Source organism: Macrotis lagotis, chromosome X (genome assembly GCF_037893015.1).
Source record: "Macrotis lagotis isolate mMagLag1 chromosome X, bilby.v1.9.chrom.fasta, whole genome shotgun sequence".
Lineage (NCBI taxonomy): Eukaryota > Metazoa > Chordata > Mammalia > Peramelemorphia > Peramelidae > Macrotis > Macrotis lagotis.
The window spans coordinates 124,209,454-124,227,932 of NC_133666.1; the positions used below are offsets into that span (position 1 = coordinate 124,209,454).

The window sequence follows — 18,479 nt, forward strand, 5'->3', positions numbered from 1 at the left end:
TTTCCCCAACCCAGGTGAGCTTAGACTTGATGGAAACTTTTATAGAAAGAGGCCTGGAGCTTCTGTGGAGTTATATGTTTTAGCTTGATGGTATATAAAGAGTTGTAAGGAAGAAATTTGGACTGTACCATGTCAATTCTATTTCTCTATCAGAAGTGTTTTGGCTTGCTTTTAGATATGTAACATTCTTACACTTTTGTCCCTATAATCCTCTTGTGAGCTTAAACCAGTAGGATTTTGCTAGCTTCTTTGCCATGGAATACCATTATAGTCTTTCTAGCACTAGATTGAATGGGGCTGTGCCATCTAACAAGTCTCCTTTTCTAAAAATTTGAAGTTCATCAAATTGCTTGCATTTCCTGAGTTGATTTGAAAGCTTAGCTTCCCTGTTAGAAAAAAATAAGTTTTCACAAAAAATATTCAGGATCATTACATGTGTATCTTTCTATTTTAAGATACTGAATTAATATAATGAGGCACATGGAACTCCTGAAGCATTAGCAGAAAGAAAGTTGACAGTTTTTGTTGTTCTTTGAAGATATACTTGTAACAATGGTCAGTATAGCCAGGCCTGACAGAGCCTTGAGGAATCCTTGCCTTTAAGGGAATGGAAAAAACAGAAGAGGCAGTGAAGAAAACATGATTAATCATAGAGGTAGGATGGGAACCATGGAGTAACATTAAAGCAAGGGGGCCAGGTGTTTCACCAAAGTCTCCAATATGTAATAGTAGACAAGAATCAAAATTTCAGAAGCAGTCTTATTAGCTGTTTTTAATTAGACAGCAATGCCTTGTATTTCTCTTTCTAAGTACAATCCCTATGGTGATAATGCTTTCCTCAGGAAACATTTCAGGTTTGAGGCTGAGAGGGAGTGGGGGTCTCAGCTGGAATCTAGCTGTTCTCACAGCCTCCATCCTTTTGTTTTTATGGAAAGGTTCTCCGGCATCACACGGAAGATTCTTAAACCTGTGACCACAAAACTCAGAGACGTCCAGGCTAAGTTAAAGAAGCTGCTCCCACCAGATGCAGTGTTAGTGGGCCATTCCTTAAATTCAGACCTTCAAGCCTTACAAGTGTGTAACTGTTTGGGGACTACATATTTCTGTTACATCCTGGATCCTCTACCTTTCGCACTTCTCCATTTACCTTCTGACCTTTCCATTTACCTGTTACTTTAGAAGGTTTAAAAAAGGATTTTATTTTTTCTCTGTAGATGATACATCCCAATGTCATTGACACTTCGTTGCTCTTTGTCAGAGATTTGGGGCGAAGGTTTAAGCTCAAGTTCTTAGCTAAGGCTGTATTAGGGTAAGTTTATTACAGTTTAAATTATTTTATACTAAAGTAGTTCCCTATATTGACATGTTCAAGTAATGTAGATCTCTCCAGTAATAATTATTGTTCAAATTTAGAGCTCATTAAGCTCTGTAAAGTTCTTCATATATGTATATGTGTATATATATATATATATATTATATATATTATATATAATATATATAATACATATATATACATATAATATCATTTACTTCTTCTGCTAATTTTATCTCTATCTTACACATGAGGAAAACTGAGGCATACAGAAGTTAAGATACTTGACCAGGTCATAAAGCTACTAAGTGTTTGAGGCAGAATTTGAACCAAAGTCTTCCAGATTCCAACCCTGGTGTTCTGACCACTGTACCGTGCTGCCTAAGCAATGCGATGTGCTCCATGTAATGAATTAGAAATGTATACCTCTCATTCTCTATTTTCTTTTATATGACTTGTACTTAGTGGGGCAGCTAGGTGGTACAGTGAATAAGAACCAGCCCCTGGAGTCAGGAGGACGTGAGTTCAAATCTGGATTCAGACACTTAATAATTATCTAGCTTTATGACCTTGGGCAAGCCACTTAACCCCATTGTCTTGCAAACAAAAAAATTACTTGTGCTTAGTGCCACAGACACACACATACACATACATACATACACACACACACACACACACACACACACACACACACACACACACACATCTCTTAGGAATCCTGTAGGGTAGATTAAGGAAATAAATGGTTATTGAGTTGAATGGGAAAAAGTATCAAAGTTGACAAAACATTTCAAAATCCCACCATTTTCAACCCAAAAACTGTGCCAAGCGGCATCTGTTGACATGCCTGCTGTAGATATAGGCCCTTTTAGTTATTTCAACTGAATCACTGAGATTCTACATGTAGCCAGAAAACATGGGAAAAAACATGAGCCAGAGAGAGCTGTATGCCAAGTGTTAACCTGTGAATCTGAGTTAATAAATTCTCTTTTACTTTTACTTCCTTTAGGAAGGAAATACAGTGCCCTGACAAGGTTGGCCATGATTCCACAGAAGATGCTATTGCAACCCTTGAACTGGCTCAGTATTTTATTAAACATGGCCCAAGGAAGGTTGGTACTTAGTACTTTAAGCCTTACTAAGATTTACATGTTTTTTAAACTAGAGTGAAATTGTAAATCATCTTTTTTTAAAAAATTGGTATGCAAATGTTTTGATTTTCATTACTGTAATTTCCCATTATATTTCCTCACTTCTCTTCTTTCTCCCAGAGCACCATTCTTTAGCAAAAAGGAAAAACAGCTAGCAAACATTACCCACATGTCAACCAGATATGAAATTTTAGGTAGTATTTTACTCCCACTCCCATAGTCCTTTACTTCCAGGGGGAAAAGGGGGGGAGGAGGAGTATTTTTATACCTTACTTTGGGGCCTTTGTTGTTATAATTACATGTCATTCAAATTTGATGGGGGGTCATTGTTCTTGCCACTTACAATGTCATAGTCATAGGTGTTGTTTTCCTGGTTGTACTTGATTATGTTTCAGTTGCAATACTTTTCTATATTTTTACATATTCATGATTTCTTGTGTCCCAGATTCTAATCTTATTCTAGAATATGTTTAACCATTTCTCACTTTACTTTCTACTTCTGGTAGCAAAGGGTGCTACTGTGTTTTTAATTCTTTATTTCTACTTTCCAATTCTTTACTACTGCCACTACCACTGTAACCACCACTACTAACTCTTCTATATCATATTTTTACTGCTTTGCTTCTACAAAAAATATTTTGACTATATAGAACCTTTCTTTTTTCCATTAGTCTCACAGGATTATATATTTAGTGCTGGGAATCCTGAGGGTATGGACATTTTTTTTTAAGTTTGTTGGGTTTTTTTTGCAAGGCAGTGGGGTCAAGCGGCTTGCCCAAGGCCACACGGCTAGGTAATTATTAAGTGTCTGAGGTCGGATTTGAACCCAGATACTCCTGACTCCATGGCCGGTGCTCTATCCACTGCGCCACCTAGCCACCCCCAAGGGTATGGACATCTTAGTCACTTTCTTAGCATAATTCCAAGTTGCTTTCCATAATGGTAAGAACAATGTTTAGTTCCATCAGCAGTGTAGCAGTGTATCAGTTGGCCCTTTTTTCTATAACCCCTCTGAAATTGACTCTCTCTTCTTATTTTTTCCATTTGTTAGCTGTAAAGCTGAAAATTCTTGATTTATTTTCATTTGCATTGCTCTTGCAGGTTATTGAAAACAATGTTTCATATGATTGTTAAAATTTTTCTATTCTTTTGAGATCAATTTGATCATCTCTTTTGACTACTTATCCATGAGAAAGCAGCTTTTAATCTTACAGATTTGTGTTAGTTGAATTAATTAATTAATTGATGGAAAAACATTTGATAAACACTTGTTATATGCCAAGCATACATAGCAAAAGAATTCTAATTGAGAAACAAAAGGAATTTTCAAGGCAATGAATATAGAAAGGATGGGAAATTCTAAGCACCTCACAGCTTTAAGGCGATGAAAACGTCCCAGGAGTCCTTATTCTGGAGGAGGCTACCCTGCTGTCCTCATTGAACAGGGACAGGGGAACTGGGTTTCTGGGCTCCTTCTGACAGTGTTTGGCAAGGAGTGAGGGAAAAGGACAATTGAAAGGTGGGTCTTAAGGGCCTGGAAGAAGAGGAAGTGGCTTCCCTCTTGACTGGCCAACTCTATTGCTCTTCCATTTCTCTTATGTGTATGGGGAGGGGGCACGTCTTGAGTCTACCCCCCTCTCTGTCAGGAGGTAGGGAGCATATGAACAAATATATGCAAAGCAAATTATATTCAGAAAAATGGGAGGCAATTAACAGGCAAACCTGGAATTAAGAAGGGTTGGGGAAGTCTTCCTGTAGGAAGTGGGATTTTAGTTGGGCATTAAAGGAAACCTGCACAGTTGGATAGGGGTGGAGTTGAATTGCCCAAGAAGTGGCATGGAAGCCTGGTTCTGAGCATCTAATGGAGCTAGGAGATACAGGGGCTGAGTCCCAGATGGTTGTGGTGATGGGAAGCTGAGGGTGATGATCAAAGTGGTAGCAATATGGTGAGGAAGTGTCATCTGGGCCTAGTCTTAGGGAAAAATAAGATGAAAGCCCCCCCCCATCAGATTATAGGGATAGAATGGAAGGATATTCCCATTGTCTGTTAAATCAAACAAGAAGGCTGTCTTATGATGCAGTCTTTCAACCTACTTGAAAAGTAACATTGAAGGTTATAATGATATGCCATCTTATTACAAGAAATAAGCACATTTGACAGAATCCACATGTTTGTGTTCCACATAGAGTCAAAAGGTCTTTCATTGCTGACTTTGAGGAAAGAACTTTTAAACTACACAACTGGGCACCTACATCTTTTCTGCATGGGAACATTTTTTTTGTGTAGACAATCTAATCTTCTTTCTATCCCATGCCACTTCTTATCAAACCAAGCTGTTCCTCAGTACAAGATTACACCAGCAGCATGAGATATCAACAGCTAAAATAGGGGTTTGACCAAACTCTGTGATAAGTAATTTTAGTGACCAAGAAAGGATGAGGAAAAAAAATCACCTTTCCTTCCTTCTTTATAGAAGAGGAATATTGCTTATACTGTCAGGCTTGCTAGATGTCTTGGGTTCTTCTGAGCTGCTTTGTTCCCTATTTTTTCCTTATTTCAAGGAATGGCTCACTGGAATAGGGGGGAGTTATTAAGAGCAAAGGATAATATAAAAATGAAAAATATCAATAAAGCTTTACTTGGGAGTCTACCTGCCAAGGCAAACTCAGAAATTATGAAAACTGTAAAACACTTTTCACACAAATAATCAGGGACAATTTTAGGGTATCTGAGATGGAGAATACTATCATTCAGAAAAAGAACTGTGGAGTTTAAACAAATACCAAAGATTATTACCTTCAATTTTTTTTAAAAAATGTTGTCTTAAGTACTGCATAATTTCGCTATCTCTAATATTTTATTTTCTCCTCAAGAATAAGTTTTTTCTCCCAACACATTCAATTTTGATTAGTGCATAGAATGGAAACAATGTAAAGATTATCAGATTGCCTTCTGTGGGGGGAGGGGAGGGAAAATTGTAAAATTCAAAAGCCTTACCAAAAAATGATAGGTAGAAGCCACTACTGTATATAATTGGAAAACAAATAATGTCTATGTAATAAAAAAAAAAAAAGAATGGGATTTGGGGAATTCAGAGAATTTTTAGACTAGACCTAAATTTGTATCTCATCCAGAGTTACCAAGAACAGTTAAGTTTTAAGTATTATAATTGGACAGAGTGGCATTTCTGAACTAAAAAAAATAAGACTTGTCTTTCTTTCTGAAGCCATAAAAGTAAGTCTACTAAGTACTTTTCCAAGAGAAGCTGTTTCCTTTCTCAAAGACCCAGTTGCACATTCAGTGCAAAAATATATTTTAAGTGACTAACTGTGTAGTAATGATCCAGCCAAAATTGACATTCCCTTTTCATTGAGCCCTACATTGGCTGCATAACTAACAGCATGGGCTTCTTGTGACAGATTGGCATCTCTGACCAGGCAAATTAGAAATCATCTGTTGAGTTGTTAGGCCAGCATCTGAAAAAGGTAATGCATCCATTGAACTTTTCTGGTTTGTTTCTTTCCTCCCACCACTTCCTTTTCTGTTTTATTTTTTGCTTTAAAAATAGCCTGTCTAACTGGAAACTATTCTGTAATAAATTACCAAGAAACTGGTGGGTTTCCCTCTCTATCCTCAAGATTGCAGAAATGAAGTTGGATATAGCAGTTAATTCCCACCAATCACTGGTAAATCCAAAACAGAGAAACACATTGCCCTTGGGCTCCGGTGGACCCCATAAAGAAGCAAGACCCTCAATAGATGCAGCATGGCAGAAAAATGCAAGGTAACTTTTTTGATCCTTGGGCAAATGGGGAGACATAGAATAAGATGGAGATTGTCTTTTCTGTGTAGTTTTCAATGTGTTGAGAGACAGGGATTTTCAGTATAAAGAATACTGATTCTAAAAATCCTCACAAATAAAGCTCTTGACAGGGAGGTGATTTTGGATAGGGCCAGTGTGGGGATTTGTGTATTTTTTTTCTTTTTGCTTCTCCCCAGTAGAAGAAATGGAAAGAAGGTGGGAAGTAGTGGGAAGATTTAATTTAATTGAAAAAATAAAAAATAGGAATTGAAATTAGTGAACCCAGAATTGACATCCTTATTCTATTATGTGTGAGCTTTGTAGCCTTGAGCACTTTTACTGACTTCAGTTTCCTTATCTGCAGATGATCTCCAGTCTTAAATCTTCTTATTGTAGGGTACTTATAATAGCATTATCTCCTGTAAATAGTTTCTTAAAAGATCATCCCAATTCATGCAGGGTGACTTGGGCAGAACCAATAGTGGCAAAGACACAATGACTACAATAATGTAAATGAAAAGAATTCTAAAACAAAACCAAACTGAGCAAATATAGAGAACAGATCCTGATACATACCTATGTTACCTTCTTACTGGAGAAGTGGGGGGCTACAAGGACATAATGTGTACAGTGGCTGACACCATCACAGCATCAGTTTTTGCTTAACTGTTTCTTTACTTAAAAGAAAGACTTCAGTTCTAGAAAAAAAGGGGCACATTCAGAAATGACTAAATAAAAAAAAATCAATAAAAGTGTTAGTTCAGAAAAGTCATACATTTAAATGCATTGGTATAAAGTGAGAAAAAAACTGGTGAGAGACCAGATTCCCATGTAGCAGCATGATTGCTTAATTCTCTTTTCCCAGGAGCTTCAGTTCCTTGTAATTAGAAGATTTGCCTTAACCCTGATCACATTGGGGAGATTGCAAATAAATGTCGGTTCATATTTTGGAAGGAATTTTGATATAGGCAATAGTATACGTGCATCTCTGGGAGCTGATTGAGGCTGTAGAGGAATATGCCATTCCCTCCCCAACTCATTGTCACTTTTTCTCTCTTAGTATTTCAGAGTGTTTGGATGTGACTGATCAGAAACTCCTGTTCCTATCCCAGAAGGCAGATGGCAGCACATTGATGTCTTCCAGATTCTGCCGAAGTATTGTGTGTGCTTCAGATGAGGAGGTAAGGGATATGGACTCCTTGTTAGAAATAAAGCCTTTCCAGAGTGAGAACCTCCCCAGAGCATCATAATAAGAATGATGCTAGATCACTCAAGGGCTTTAGTAGACTATTATTTGATCCCCATGACCACATGGTGGGGATGTGCTATTTGACAGATGAGGAAAAATGATCAGAGACATAAAATGACTTGTCCAGGGTTGCCCTACCTATGCATGGCATGATTCAAACAGCCTTTTCAGCCTCAAAGCCCAGCACTGTATTCATTCTTCCACACTTCCTCTGTATAATTGTATGGAGTCAGATAGGCAGCTTTTCACCCCATCAATGACAACAACAGTGATGTGACCATGAAAGGTGGTTCCAGTGATATGAATAGAGATTTCATATCAACACTCAAGGCTTCTTTTAGTTCTTTTGTCCCAAAAAATGTATCAGAGAATGTGTTAAATATGAGAACACTTAACATTCTGAGAACAAAAGTAGACACTGCCTATTGCTCTCCATCTGAGGGTTTACCTTTAAGAAATAGAAATAGGCCAGAGAATCCACACTGGCATGCTGGGGTATTATTGCTTTTCAAAGTCTCAGACACTTTATCTCAGATAAAAAAATGATCAGGCTCCTTTGACCCATCTCTCCCATTCCCTGCTGCTCAGTGCCTTGTCCTTCTTACAGGTTCTAGAGCAAGCCCAAGCGGAGGTCCCTCTTTCATCCTTCAGTGTCATCCAGTTCTCACAGTGGCCACATCCCCTTCCACCCAGCCTCACTATTGAGATGCATAAAAAGGTAATAGTATCATCTGCTGAACCAGACGCTCTTGGTCCTATGGCTCATCAAGTGAACCGATGCATCATCTGAGGATGATTTTGGGAACTTTAGTTCCCTTTGCATGCTTGTTTCCCCATTTTGATCCTTTGAGTTATTTTTGTATTGTTTTTCCTATAGATGAAAGTCAAGTGGGCAGAAATGTCAACTGTCTATGTGGGGCCATTTGGGGAAAATTTCTGCCTCAAGCCTCTGAAGAAGTTATTTGCAAACTTTGGCCCTGTCCATTCATTGGAAGTCATTCTTGAAACTAATGAGGTAAAGAGCCAAGAAAATCACCTTCAGCCACTGCTGGGACAAAATGAAACCTCTGATGGAGATGATCTGTGTATTTTTCACATATAAGAAGCAATGATCCTAGTAGAAGTGACTTTGGGTTTCACTTTTCTCCTATATATTTAAGATGTAGCTAGACTACAAAGGGATGTTTTGTGTCCTTTTATTTGTTATTCCATGCTTTGAAAAAAAAAGGTCCTATTATGACATCCAGTCAGACCATATCTAGAATTGAGCTTATCTAGGAGTCAACTAAAAGTAGAATGGCTCACCTCAAGAGGTGGTGGGTGATGCTCCTTTTACTAGCCAATAATCAAAGGGCTAGATCCCCATTTATAAGACAGATTTTCAAGGTATAAGTTGAACTGGATGCCTCTAAAGTCTCATAGTTGTATAGATTTATTATGGAGAAATTGGAAAAAGAAAATGGATTTAGAGTGAGATCTTTCCTGCCTTAAGAACAGATGACACTTAGCTTGATGGTACCTACACAAAAAGTATTAATCTTTTTGGACTTTTGGATTAGAGTCGTAGTTTCATTGGTGTAAAAACACTCTTCTGCCACTTGCATGGCATTTTGAGAGCCATTATTTCATTTTATCTTTATAATGATTCTATGAAATAAATCATGTCAATATTTTTATCTCCATTTTAAAGTTAAACAAACCACTTCTGTGAAGTTGTACAATATCTACTAGAGGGCAGAGCCAGGATTCATATTCACATTTTATGATTCTGTTGTAATTTTCATTCCCCTGTGCTACACACCCTTTCTGGTACTAACTTCTCAGGACCAAAACATCAAGGTTAGAAGAACTAATTACCCCCCCCCCCCAAACTGGGATTAGGATAACAAAACTCATATATACACAGACCATCTGTGAAAATTCTTTAAAATATAATCCATCAGGGGCAGCTAGGTGACATAGTGGATAAAGCACTGGCCTTGGAGTCAGGAGTACCTGGGTTCAAATACGGTCTCAGACACTTAATAATTACCTAGCTGTGTGGCCTTGGGCAAGCCCCGTTTTGCCTTGCAAAAACATAAAATATATATATATATATATATATATATATATATATATATATATATATATATTAATCCACAATAAGAAATGAATCATAAAGTAACAATAATAAAAAATAGCTAACATTTATATACTACTTACTATAGCACTTCTCTGTGTGTATGTATGGACACATATACTTATATACATAGGAAAAATCTTACACCTTAGGAAGCTGCTATGCTAAACTATTATGACTACTTAAACTTCAAGCATTTTTTAAATGTTTTCTTTCATGCTTTTGAGTACCTCCCCTTCATCAACATAAATCCTATCCCCTCTACAACTTAATAAACAGGTGCTACTCTGGAGTTGTCCATCTTTGATCTAGCTACGCTGGTGCTAAGTACAGTGACTTAAGTCCATCAGACAGTATGAAACCAAAAAAAAAAACTGATCCAAAATTGAAGTATCACAAGGTAGAAGTAGAAATTAAATATTGAAGGACAAGTTGGAGAGCATAGGATTGTCAGTTCTTTTAATAAATGAGGAGAGGGAACCCTGAAGCTGGGCATCAGGCAGAAGTCATATGAGATGGTAGAAAATCAACCCTGAGTTTTATCACTTCTGTTTGTTTTCCCTGCTCCTTGGTCAATATATTGATATGCACTATCCTCTGGGAAGGGAATTATTCTGCCATGGTTGGTTTCCCATTGAGGATTAGCAAATTTGCATTCTGGCTTATTAATCAGTCTCATTCAAGTTTAGTTAGTAGGACTTAAGTTTCCTCAATTTTAGTCATGGCTGAAGAAAAATATCCAGGTTGCAGATGAACAGCTGAGGATCCAGAATGTCGAGTGTGATGACACCTCAAAAACAGACCAGAATTTGGTCTCAGACACTTAATAATTACCTAGCTGTGTGGCCTTGGGCAAGCCACTTAACCCCGTTTGCCTAACAAAAACTTAAAAAAAAAAACCAGACCAGAAAAACCAGCAAGCTCTGCACATAATATTACAGTACTTAAAGTTGCTTTTGGTATTCTTGATTGACTTGTCATTTAGAATCTTTCCCTGGTGAAAAGTGAAGGGACAGTCATTTGAAGCCTAGAAGCAAAGTTTGATTCTGAGTCTTCTCTTTTGCAGCCCTATCTTTGCATCCAGTATGGAGTACTAGAGGCTGCCCAGCTGGCCATAGAGACCTTGAATGGTGCATGTATCCAGGGGTCCCAGATCAAGGTAGAGAACTTGTGCGGAATAAAAACAGTAAAAAAGACCTTCTACCTGCTTGCATTCTTCAGGCAATCCTTAAGATCCTGTTTTGGGGAATGAACACTGCTAGTGTGATCTTCATTGATCCTAGGCCAACCCTAATGTGAGGACATAGAACATACATGGGAGTTAGGTATCTTGCCCTTTAATGGCCATAGAAAAGTATCATCAGAATAAGGAAATTAGCAGTCTTTTTTAGAAATGAAGTCTTTCATCAGTTACATGATGGGTGGGGTTTTGGATTTGAAGTCAGGAATACCTGGTTTAATTTAATTACATATGCATGTAATTAAGTGCCTATTGTTTGCTGATACTTTGGGACTGCAGGGTGGACAAGTCATTTAAGCTGAACCTCAATTTCTTCATCTGTAAAATGGACATTTTGCAGATGATTGTGAGGCTTTACAGCTGATTGTGAGGCATAAATGGAAGTGCTTTGAAAATATCAACTGTTGTTATTACTAATAACCAAGTTGACTTTGTACCCATTTTGTCTTCCTTGTTGTTTGTTAGGACCCTGAACAATTTTCTGTGGTTGACTTTTTTTGATTGGATGGAAAGAACCGAATATGACCTCCTTACCCCTTCTAGCCTAACAGAAGATAGTAGGGTCAGATAGGTAGTCTTTAGAAGTTGCTTAAGATTGAAGGGTGAATAGCTGAAATTCATCTATCAGTCTTCATCTTGTTCCTCTTTCAGGTACAGAGGCCAGTCCAAGAACTCACTTTGGACTGTGACACCATAGTAAGCTCCCTGGAGACTGACCCAGAGAACGAATGTACCATTTATGTGAATGGAATGAAGGAGAGCTATACTGAAGAGGACATGGCCCAGAAGTTTAGACTCTTGCCCAGTCTGGAAACTATCTTCTTGCCTTTGGATCCTCAAAGCAAAAAACACAAGAAGTATTGCTTCCTGAGTGAGTCTTTAGTACTTTGGTTTACTTTGGAGGGCACCAGGAATGTCAGGAAGGGGGACAGGGGAAGTGAAGCGCTTTATTAATGCTGGTACATCTAATTGAGGAGAAGAGGTCAATAGTTGGAAGACAGAGAGTAGTACTGAAAACTGACTTACATAGAGATTTGGGACTGATGAACTTTGGCCTCCTGAATATTTCTATATTATATTTTCACTTCCAGAATTTAGAAGCTCTGAATGTGCCCAGAATGCCCTGAAAATTCTTCAGGGCCCAACTAATCTCAACTGGAAGCTGGTGTGTAGGAGAGCCCTCACCTCCAGCCACCTCCACGAGTGGATCTGTCACTCCTGTCCTGACTCAAAAAGCCCACAAGCATCTGACATCTCACTAGCCTTGAAGGAAATGTCTCCCTCAGTAAATAAGGTCATTGGTGTCCTTAGTCTCCTTTTGTTTAGAAAGCATTCTCCAGAATGGTTCACATCTGCAACCCAACTAAATACAAGTGCTACATCAGGTCACAGATATCCTGCTCAGTCACCTTTAAGGATTCTATCCTAGAGTGGCCCCTCCATTGTTTTCACATCTTTGCACTTGTCATCACCCATTGTGCCTCCTTGTAACAAAGCTACCCATTTCCCTATTGTCTTCTCTTCCCCTCATATTCCTTCAATGCCTCTGTTTGATCCCAGCCTGTGAGAGAATGAAGAGAGCTGACAGGCTTCTCTTTGCAGGGTAAAAGTCATGGAATATTAAAGCACAAAGGACCCTTAGTCTGCCCTAGTCATTTTACAGATGAGGAAACTAGAGAAATTTGGGGGGGGGGGTTCATGGAAAGCTACACAGCTAGGACCAGGACTTAAATCTTTTTTGCTTTAGTCAAACAATGCTTTCTGTTTCATCATAATGAATGCCTGATGATTTTCTGAAAGTTTCCCTCATTTTCCAAGGTCATTATCTATGATAGATACAGGTTGAAGTGATTCAAAACTGACTCAAGATGATAGGAGAAGAAGAGACCCTCTTAGTCTCAGCTCTTGTTTTAACCTCTTGACTTCAGACAGACCTGATACCCTTGCTCTTCTGTCTATACATGGTGTTTCCAGCTTATTCCCCCTTTACCATTGGGAGAAAGACTTCTCATAATAGCCAGATGAGGGCACCCAAAGCTCCAGAACTTATCTCTCTTTCTGATAGGCTTGCCCATTCACCACAGGGAGAAGAACTGAAGATAGCCATGAGTCGGTTAGATGAGAGGGTTGAGAAGCTCCATGGGAGGCTGCCACCCCGGACTCTTTGCATTGTTCTCCTGCCAGGAAGGTAAATGGGCAGAGGTTGGGCCTGGGAAACCCTATTCAGTGTTTGAACCACCAGTACCACTGAGCTTCCTGGCTCCTGGGGGCCAGTAAGAGAAAGGCACTGTGAAGACAAAGATGAAATAGCCTCTGCCCTCCAGGAGCTTACATCTTGCCAGGGGAGATAAATAAGAACATAGAAACATTATATATATATATATATATATATATCAAATACAAGCAAATTTTGTGAAGCAGGGTTAGAGGGGTAGAGATAGGGGAGATCAGGAACAGCTTCTTGGGGGCAGCTTGGTGGCCGAATGGCTAGAGCACCAGCCCTGGAGTCAGAAGGACCTGGGTTCAAATGTAGCCTCAGATACTTAATAACTACCTAGCTGTGTGACCTTGGGCAAGTCACTTAACCCCATTGTCTTGCAAAAAACAAACTAAAAAACCCCCCAACAAAACAACTTCATGGAGATGGGGTCACTTGGGAAATTAAGAGGGGAAATAAGGGATTCTAAAAAGTAGGGAAGAGGTGGGAGAAAGTACATTCTGGGCACAAAGGTTGCCAGTAGAAAGCTGAGGAAGTTCCAGCTTTGTCCCTCTCTATATGACCTTGAATAATAACCTCATACAAAAGGAGGGATTGACACTATCTCTGAGCCCCTTTTAGTCTTTCCACTGTGCTCACTGGGGATGTGTTGTGTGTCTGCTTGTTGCAATATCAAGAAGGCTGCCAATGAGGCAGGACCATATGGAGGAAAGCTGGACAGGCAGAATAGGACAATAGGGAGTTTACTGAATAGGGAAGTGACAGGGCCAGATTTTTACTATAGGAAAATCATTTTGGTAGTTATGTGTGTGGAGGATAGGTCAAAGGGAGGAGAGACTTTAGGCAGAAAGAGAGAAACTAGTTAGGATGCTACTCCAGTCATTCAGGTTGAAAGATGCTGACAGCCTTGGGAGTAAAGAAAAGGACGTGCCAAGTATTTGGAGGTAAATGCAGGATCCCCATTGGTTAAGTGTGTGGGTAAAGAGAGAGAGTGATGTCAAGGATTAAGCCGAATGGCCATCCCAAGTGAGCAGAAGGATGGGTGTGCCCTTGTTAGAAATGTGGAAGTTCATGTCTGATGACTTCAGGATATCCACTAGGAAAGATTCAGGAGGCAGATAGACTTGTGGGACTGGCTCTCAGGAGATAGGTTGACTGGGAGACATCTGCATAGAGATAATTAAATCCATTGGAGAGGATATGGTCCCTAAGGAATAAAAGAAGAGGGCCCAGAGAAGCGCTTTGGGGTACATCTGCAGTTGAGAAGCATTGTTACAGAAGGAGATTTTTTTCATCAGTTTTGCCACAAAAAGAGATGGAAATGCAGGGGAATGAGCTGTAGTGACAAGAAAACCTCAACCCAACAGAGATAACCTCTGGCCTCCTAGTGCATTGTTTCTCTTTTGGGTGGTTAACCTTTTATCTACTCTTCATTTGAGAGGATTTGAGAAGGGTGTTTTCTTCTCCCTAGGATAAAAGTTTCACCCCATGTTATGATGAGCTATAGTTCTACAACCAGCCCCACCCTGAGGGGCTTTTCCTCTTCACCTAGAGACATAGCTCATTCCCAATTTAAAGACAAAGATCCAGGCCCTGCATCTCAGATCTCTAGGTAGAGGTTGTTTACATACCTCAAGTTTAATGAAGGGGGAAAAAAATCCCCCTTTTTTTCCTCCCAGGCTTCAGGAAGTAGTGGGTTCCCCCACACTGGAGGTCTTCAAGCTAAGGCTGGATTTCCACCTATTGAGACTACTCTAGAGGGGATTCCTATTTTGTTAAGAAGAACTGGGTTCAATGGCCTCTGAAGTTCCTTCCTGTGCAGGCTTGGTAAAAGTGAGGGTCCAGATAGGACTGGTCCTTTTACTGTGGCCACTAGAGAGCACCATCTCCTCACAGGAAAGTGTTTGAAAGTGAATGAGAGAGGAAAGGAGGGAAGGAGAGAGGGGGAAAAAAGAGAAAGTAGCTGTATGTGTGTCTGTGTCTATCTGTCTTTCTGAGAGAGAGAGAGAGAGAGAGGGAGGGAGATTTTCCTAATGAACACTCCTATTCTCCATCCCCACAACTTAACTTGATACCAGTCTGGCAGTGTCCAGGTCCTTTTCCCACCCCCTTCTGCCTGTCAGCCCCCAAACCTTCTCTTCATTCATGTTTCAGAAGCTTCTCTTTCCTGCCTCACTTTGCCAGGGGTCAGGCCATCCCATCAATGGGACCCTGCCAGGTCCCATTAATGCCATGCTTCCTGTAAAGGCACAAGACCCAGCCTCTCCCACAGTCTGGAGTGGCTCTAGCTAGATGGTAGGATATGGTGCACAGTCTGCTAGCTGCCACCCAGATACAGAATAGGAATTGAAGAATTCCTATTACTGCTTCATGATCTAACTGGGAGAATAAAAATCCTTTGTGGCCTGGTGAGTACAGAGTTCAGATTTGTCTTGTGGTGCAGCAGAAAAAGACTATTCATGGTCAAAGGATTTGGCTTGAGTTCCAACTTTGTCCCTCTCTATATGACCTTGAATAATAACCTCATACAAAAGGAGGGATTGACACTATCTCTGAGCCCCTTTTAGTCTTTCCACTGTGCTCACTGGGGATGTGTTGTGTATCTGCTTGTTGAGCACTGCTTCAATACTAGAGCTCAGTGTGTGTGTGTGTGTGTGTGTGTGTGTGTGTGTGTGTGTACAGTAGAAGCAAATGTTGTTATTTAGGTGTTTTTTACAAAATTAGTTGGATACTCTACTTTAAATAGATTATAGCTATCAATGAGGGACAGGAGGAAGATGGTATTGAAAAATTGTACAAAAATTACACAAAATACCACTCATAGCTTAGGGGCACTAAATAAAAATAAAGCCACTTGCCTAAGGAAAAATTTCCCTTCTTTCTATTTTCAGCCTTCAACTGTCCTTTCTGATATCCCAAGGATGTCCAAATCACACATCTTAGAACTGGATGAACCTTCTTTTCATTTTAAAATTGGTTCCCAGAGAGGAAAGTGATTTGAACAGGTTTAAGCCAATGCTCATCAATTTGGAAAGATCAGTTTCTTGGTTTGGTTTGACCCTTTTTACATTTCAGACTTGGAGAAAACATTCTATAGCATTCTACATCACAATAGTCACAATTTTGGGGGCGGCTAGGTGGCGCAGCGGATAGAGCACCGGCACTGGAGTCAGGAGTACCTGAGTTCAAATCTGGCCTCAGACACTTAATAATTACCCAGCTGTGTGGCCTTGGGCAAGCCACTTAACCCCATTGCCTTACCAAAAAAAAAACTAAAAAAAAAAATTTTTTTTAAATCACAATTTTTAAATTATTTCCTTGCTTTCTATATAAAGCTTTTAAAGGTCTATGCCACAGTGCTGGCCCAGAGTTAGCTTTCAGTAATTACTGGTGACTGATCAGCAGAGTGATGATCTTTACAGAGAACTGAGTTTGCCTTTCTAGTCAGCAGCAGCCCTTTTTTCCACCCACAACTGAGATTTCCCTTTGGCTTTAAAAAGCAAAATACTCAGTATGACTGTACACTTTCCCTTGTTCTCCATTTTCCACGTTGGTTAATTAGAGTCCCCTTGTCCCCACCCAGTATAACCATATATTAAGGAGAACAATTTCCAGCATTCACCCAGAGGAAGCTTTCTTGGTGGCTGTCTGTTTTGCACACAGGTAGGTCAGAAGAGACAGCTGAAATTGGATCTACCTGGAATATCATTCTCCTCCCACTCAGCCAGCAGACAGCACTAGCTTTGGACACTGACCTTTGTAGTTCCAGTTGTACTCTTGATCCTTTTATCCCCTGGGATCCTATGTACTCTCCCTCCACAATGGTTTGCACAACCTTCTCATCTTCTGGTTGAACAAAAAGTTCTTTTCTCAGCCCTTTCTTTTTTCCACTCGTCACATTTTCCTACATTTTCCATCTTTAATGTGATTTTAAAAATATTCATTGACCATCTATTATCTGCAGAGCCATTGTTCTTTAGCTATTAGTCTTCCAGAACCCAGACAACCAGTTCCCTTTCTCTACCTCCATTCACCAACAAAATTTGTACCCTTTCTGCCACAAGGTCTTAGTATCAAGGCCATAATTATTGGAAGTTGGTGGACCCAATGAAAGCTGTCCAGTACCATGAGAAGATCAGGCTTTTTTCAGACTAAAACTTGCCTTGTTCTTGTTTGTTGCAGTATTCATGGATCCTCACCTGGCCTGGGGCTAATATCAATAAATGATGATGATGTAAAAAGTGCTACTCCAGAGGTGCTTTAGTTAGTCACCAGCCAGGACCGACAATTCTTTCCTTGCTACTATTCCCCATTCCATGGCACCATCTCAGCAACTCTGGAAAAGAAGAAAATGACATCTTTAAACCTTCAACTCCTAGTGCATACACATGGGTGGCACAAGCTGGAACCTCGGTATAAAAAGCAAGGCAAATTCTTTGAATATCAGTTATTTCTCAATTTGTGAGAGAAATGTATTATTTTATGGGACAATGGCAGTAAGGCAGATTTCTCAAATGTAGATCCTCTTATGAAACTGGATATATATCCCAAGGGGAAAAAAGAATCCAAAGACTTAATACATAAACTTTTGAAGAAGGAGGCATTAAATGGTGGCCAGGTCCAAGGCATCCATGATACATGGTGCTAAGGGAATGCTTTAGCAATTCTCTCCTAACTCAGAAAAACCTCAGCCCCAACTTGAGGTGATAAACAGCTCTAAACATTGGGAAAAAATCCAAAGATCCCTTCTTTTGTCCGACTATTTACAGTCTACAGTAGAATTATGTTCACATTATTCCACTTCACTTGCAGGTACTCCATCTAACAGATGTTTTTAATCTGGGATCCATAGATCTAAAAAGGGATCTGTGGATTTGGTTGGAAAAAAATTACATCTTTATTTTCACTAACCTTTGGTTTCCTTTGTAATTCTTTGGATTGTATTTTATGAATTAAAAAAAATCAATTCTGAGAAGGGGTCTGTGGGTTTAACTAGAATTTCAAAGAGGTGAGGGACAAAAAAGTTAAGACCTGATTTCTTCATCCTACAAATTTTTTAGGTTTACATCAAACCAATTTAAAAAAAACAGTGTCTACTTTAATCCTTTAAAATGGAAATTAAATAAAATGAGCTTGTTATAATGCCTTGTACATTGTAGGCACAACTGTTTATTCAATCCATGACCATTTATTAAAGCTACTATATGATGATAATAGCTAACACATATCACTTTGCAATTATTATCTCATTTAATCCTCACTTTAGATTTGAGAAAACTGAGCAGGCAGGTAAGGGCCACATAAGAAAGCGTCTGAAGGCCAAATTTGAACTTGGATCCTTAAGTCAAGGCTGCTGATTTACCCACCAAGCCACCCAGTTGTGCTAC

The 18,479-nt window shown here is 39.4% G+C and overlaps 1 protein-coding gene across 2 annotated transcripts in view; it reads left to right on the forward strand.

The window, feature by feature from the left end:
* REXO5 (RNA exonuclease 5) overlaps window positions 1–18,479 on the forward strand; it is a 54,866-nt gene that overhangs the window by 25,646 nt on the left and 10,741 nt on the right. Inside the window, exons 9-20 of one of the 2 annotated variants that reach the window (XM_074201340.1) lie at window positions 936–1,074; window positions 1,215–1,309; window positions 2,322–2,424; window positions 6,103–6,248; window positions 7,327–7,447; window positions 8,123–8,233; window positions 8,393–8,530; window positions 10,701–10,793; window positions 11,526–11,745; window positions 11,966–12,168; window positions 12,959–13,062; window positions 17,275–17,550. In XM_074201340.1, coding sequence (XP_074057441.1) covers window positions 936–1,074; window positions 1,215–1,309; window positions 2,322–2,424; window positions 6,103–6,248; window positions 7,327–7,447; window positions 8,123–8,233; window positions 8,393–8,530; window positions 10,701–10,793; window positions 11,526–11,745; window positions 11,966–12,168; window positions 12,959–13,062; window positions 17,275–17,356 — 1,555 coding nt within the window. In that variant the 3' untranslated portion in view covers window positions 17,357–17,550. Of the gene's footprint in view, window positions 1–935; window positions 1,075–1,214; window positions 1,310–2,321; window positions 2,425–6,102; window positions 6,249–7,326; window positions 7,448–8,122; window positions 8,234–8,392; window positions 8,531–10,700; window positions 10,794–11,525; window positions 11,746–11,965; window positions 12,169–12,958; window positions 13,063–17,274; window positions 17,551–18,479 lie in introns of those variants that run through there. The other variant, XM_074201341.1, reaches the window with a different exon arrangement.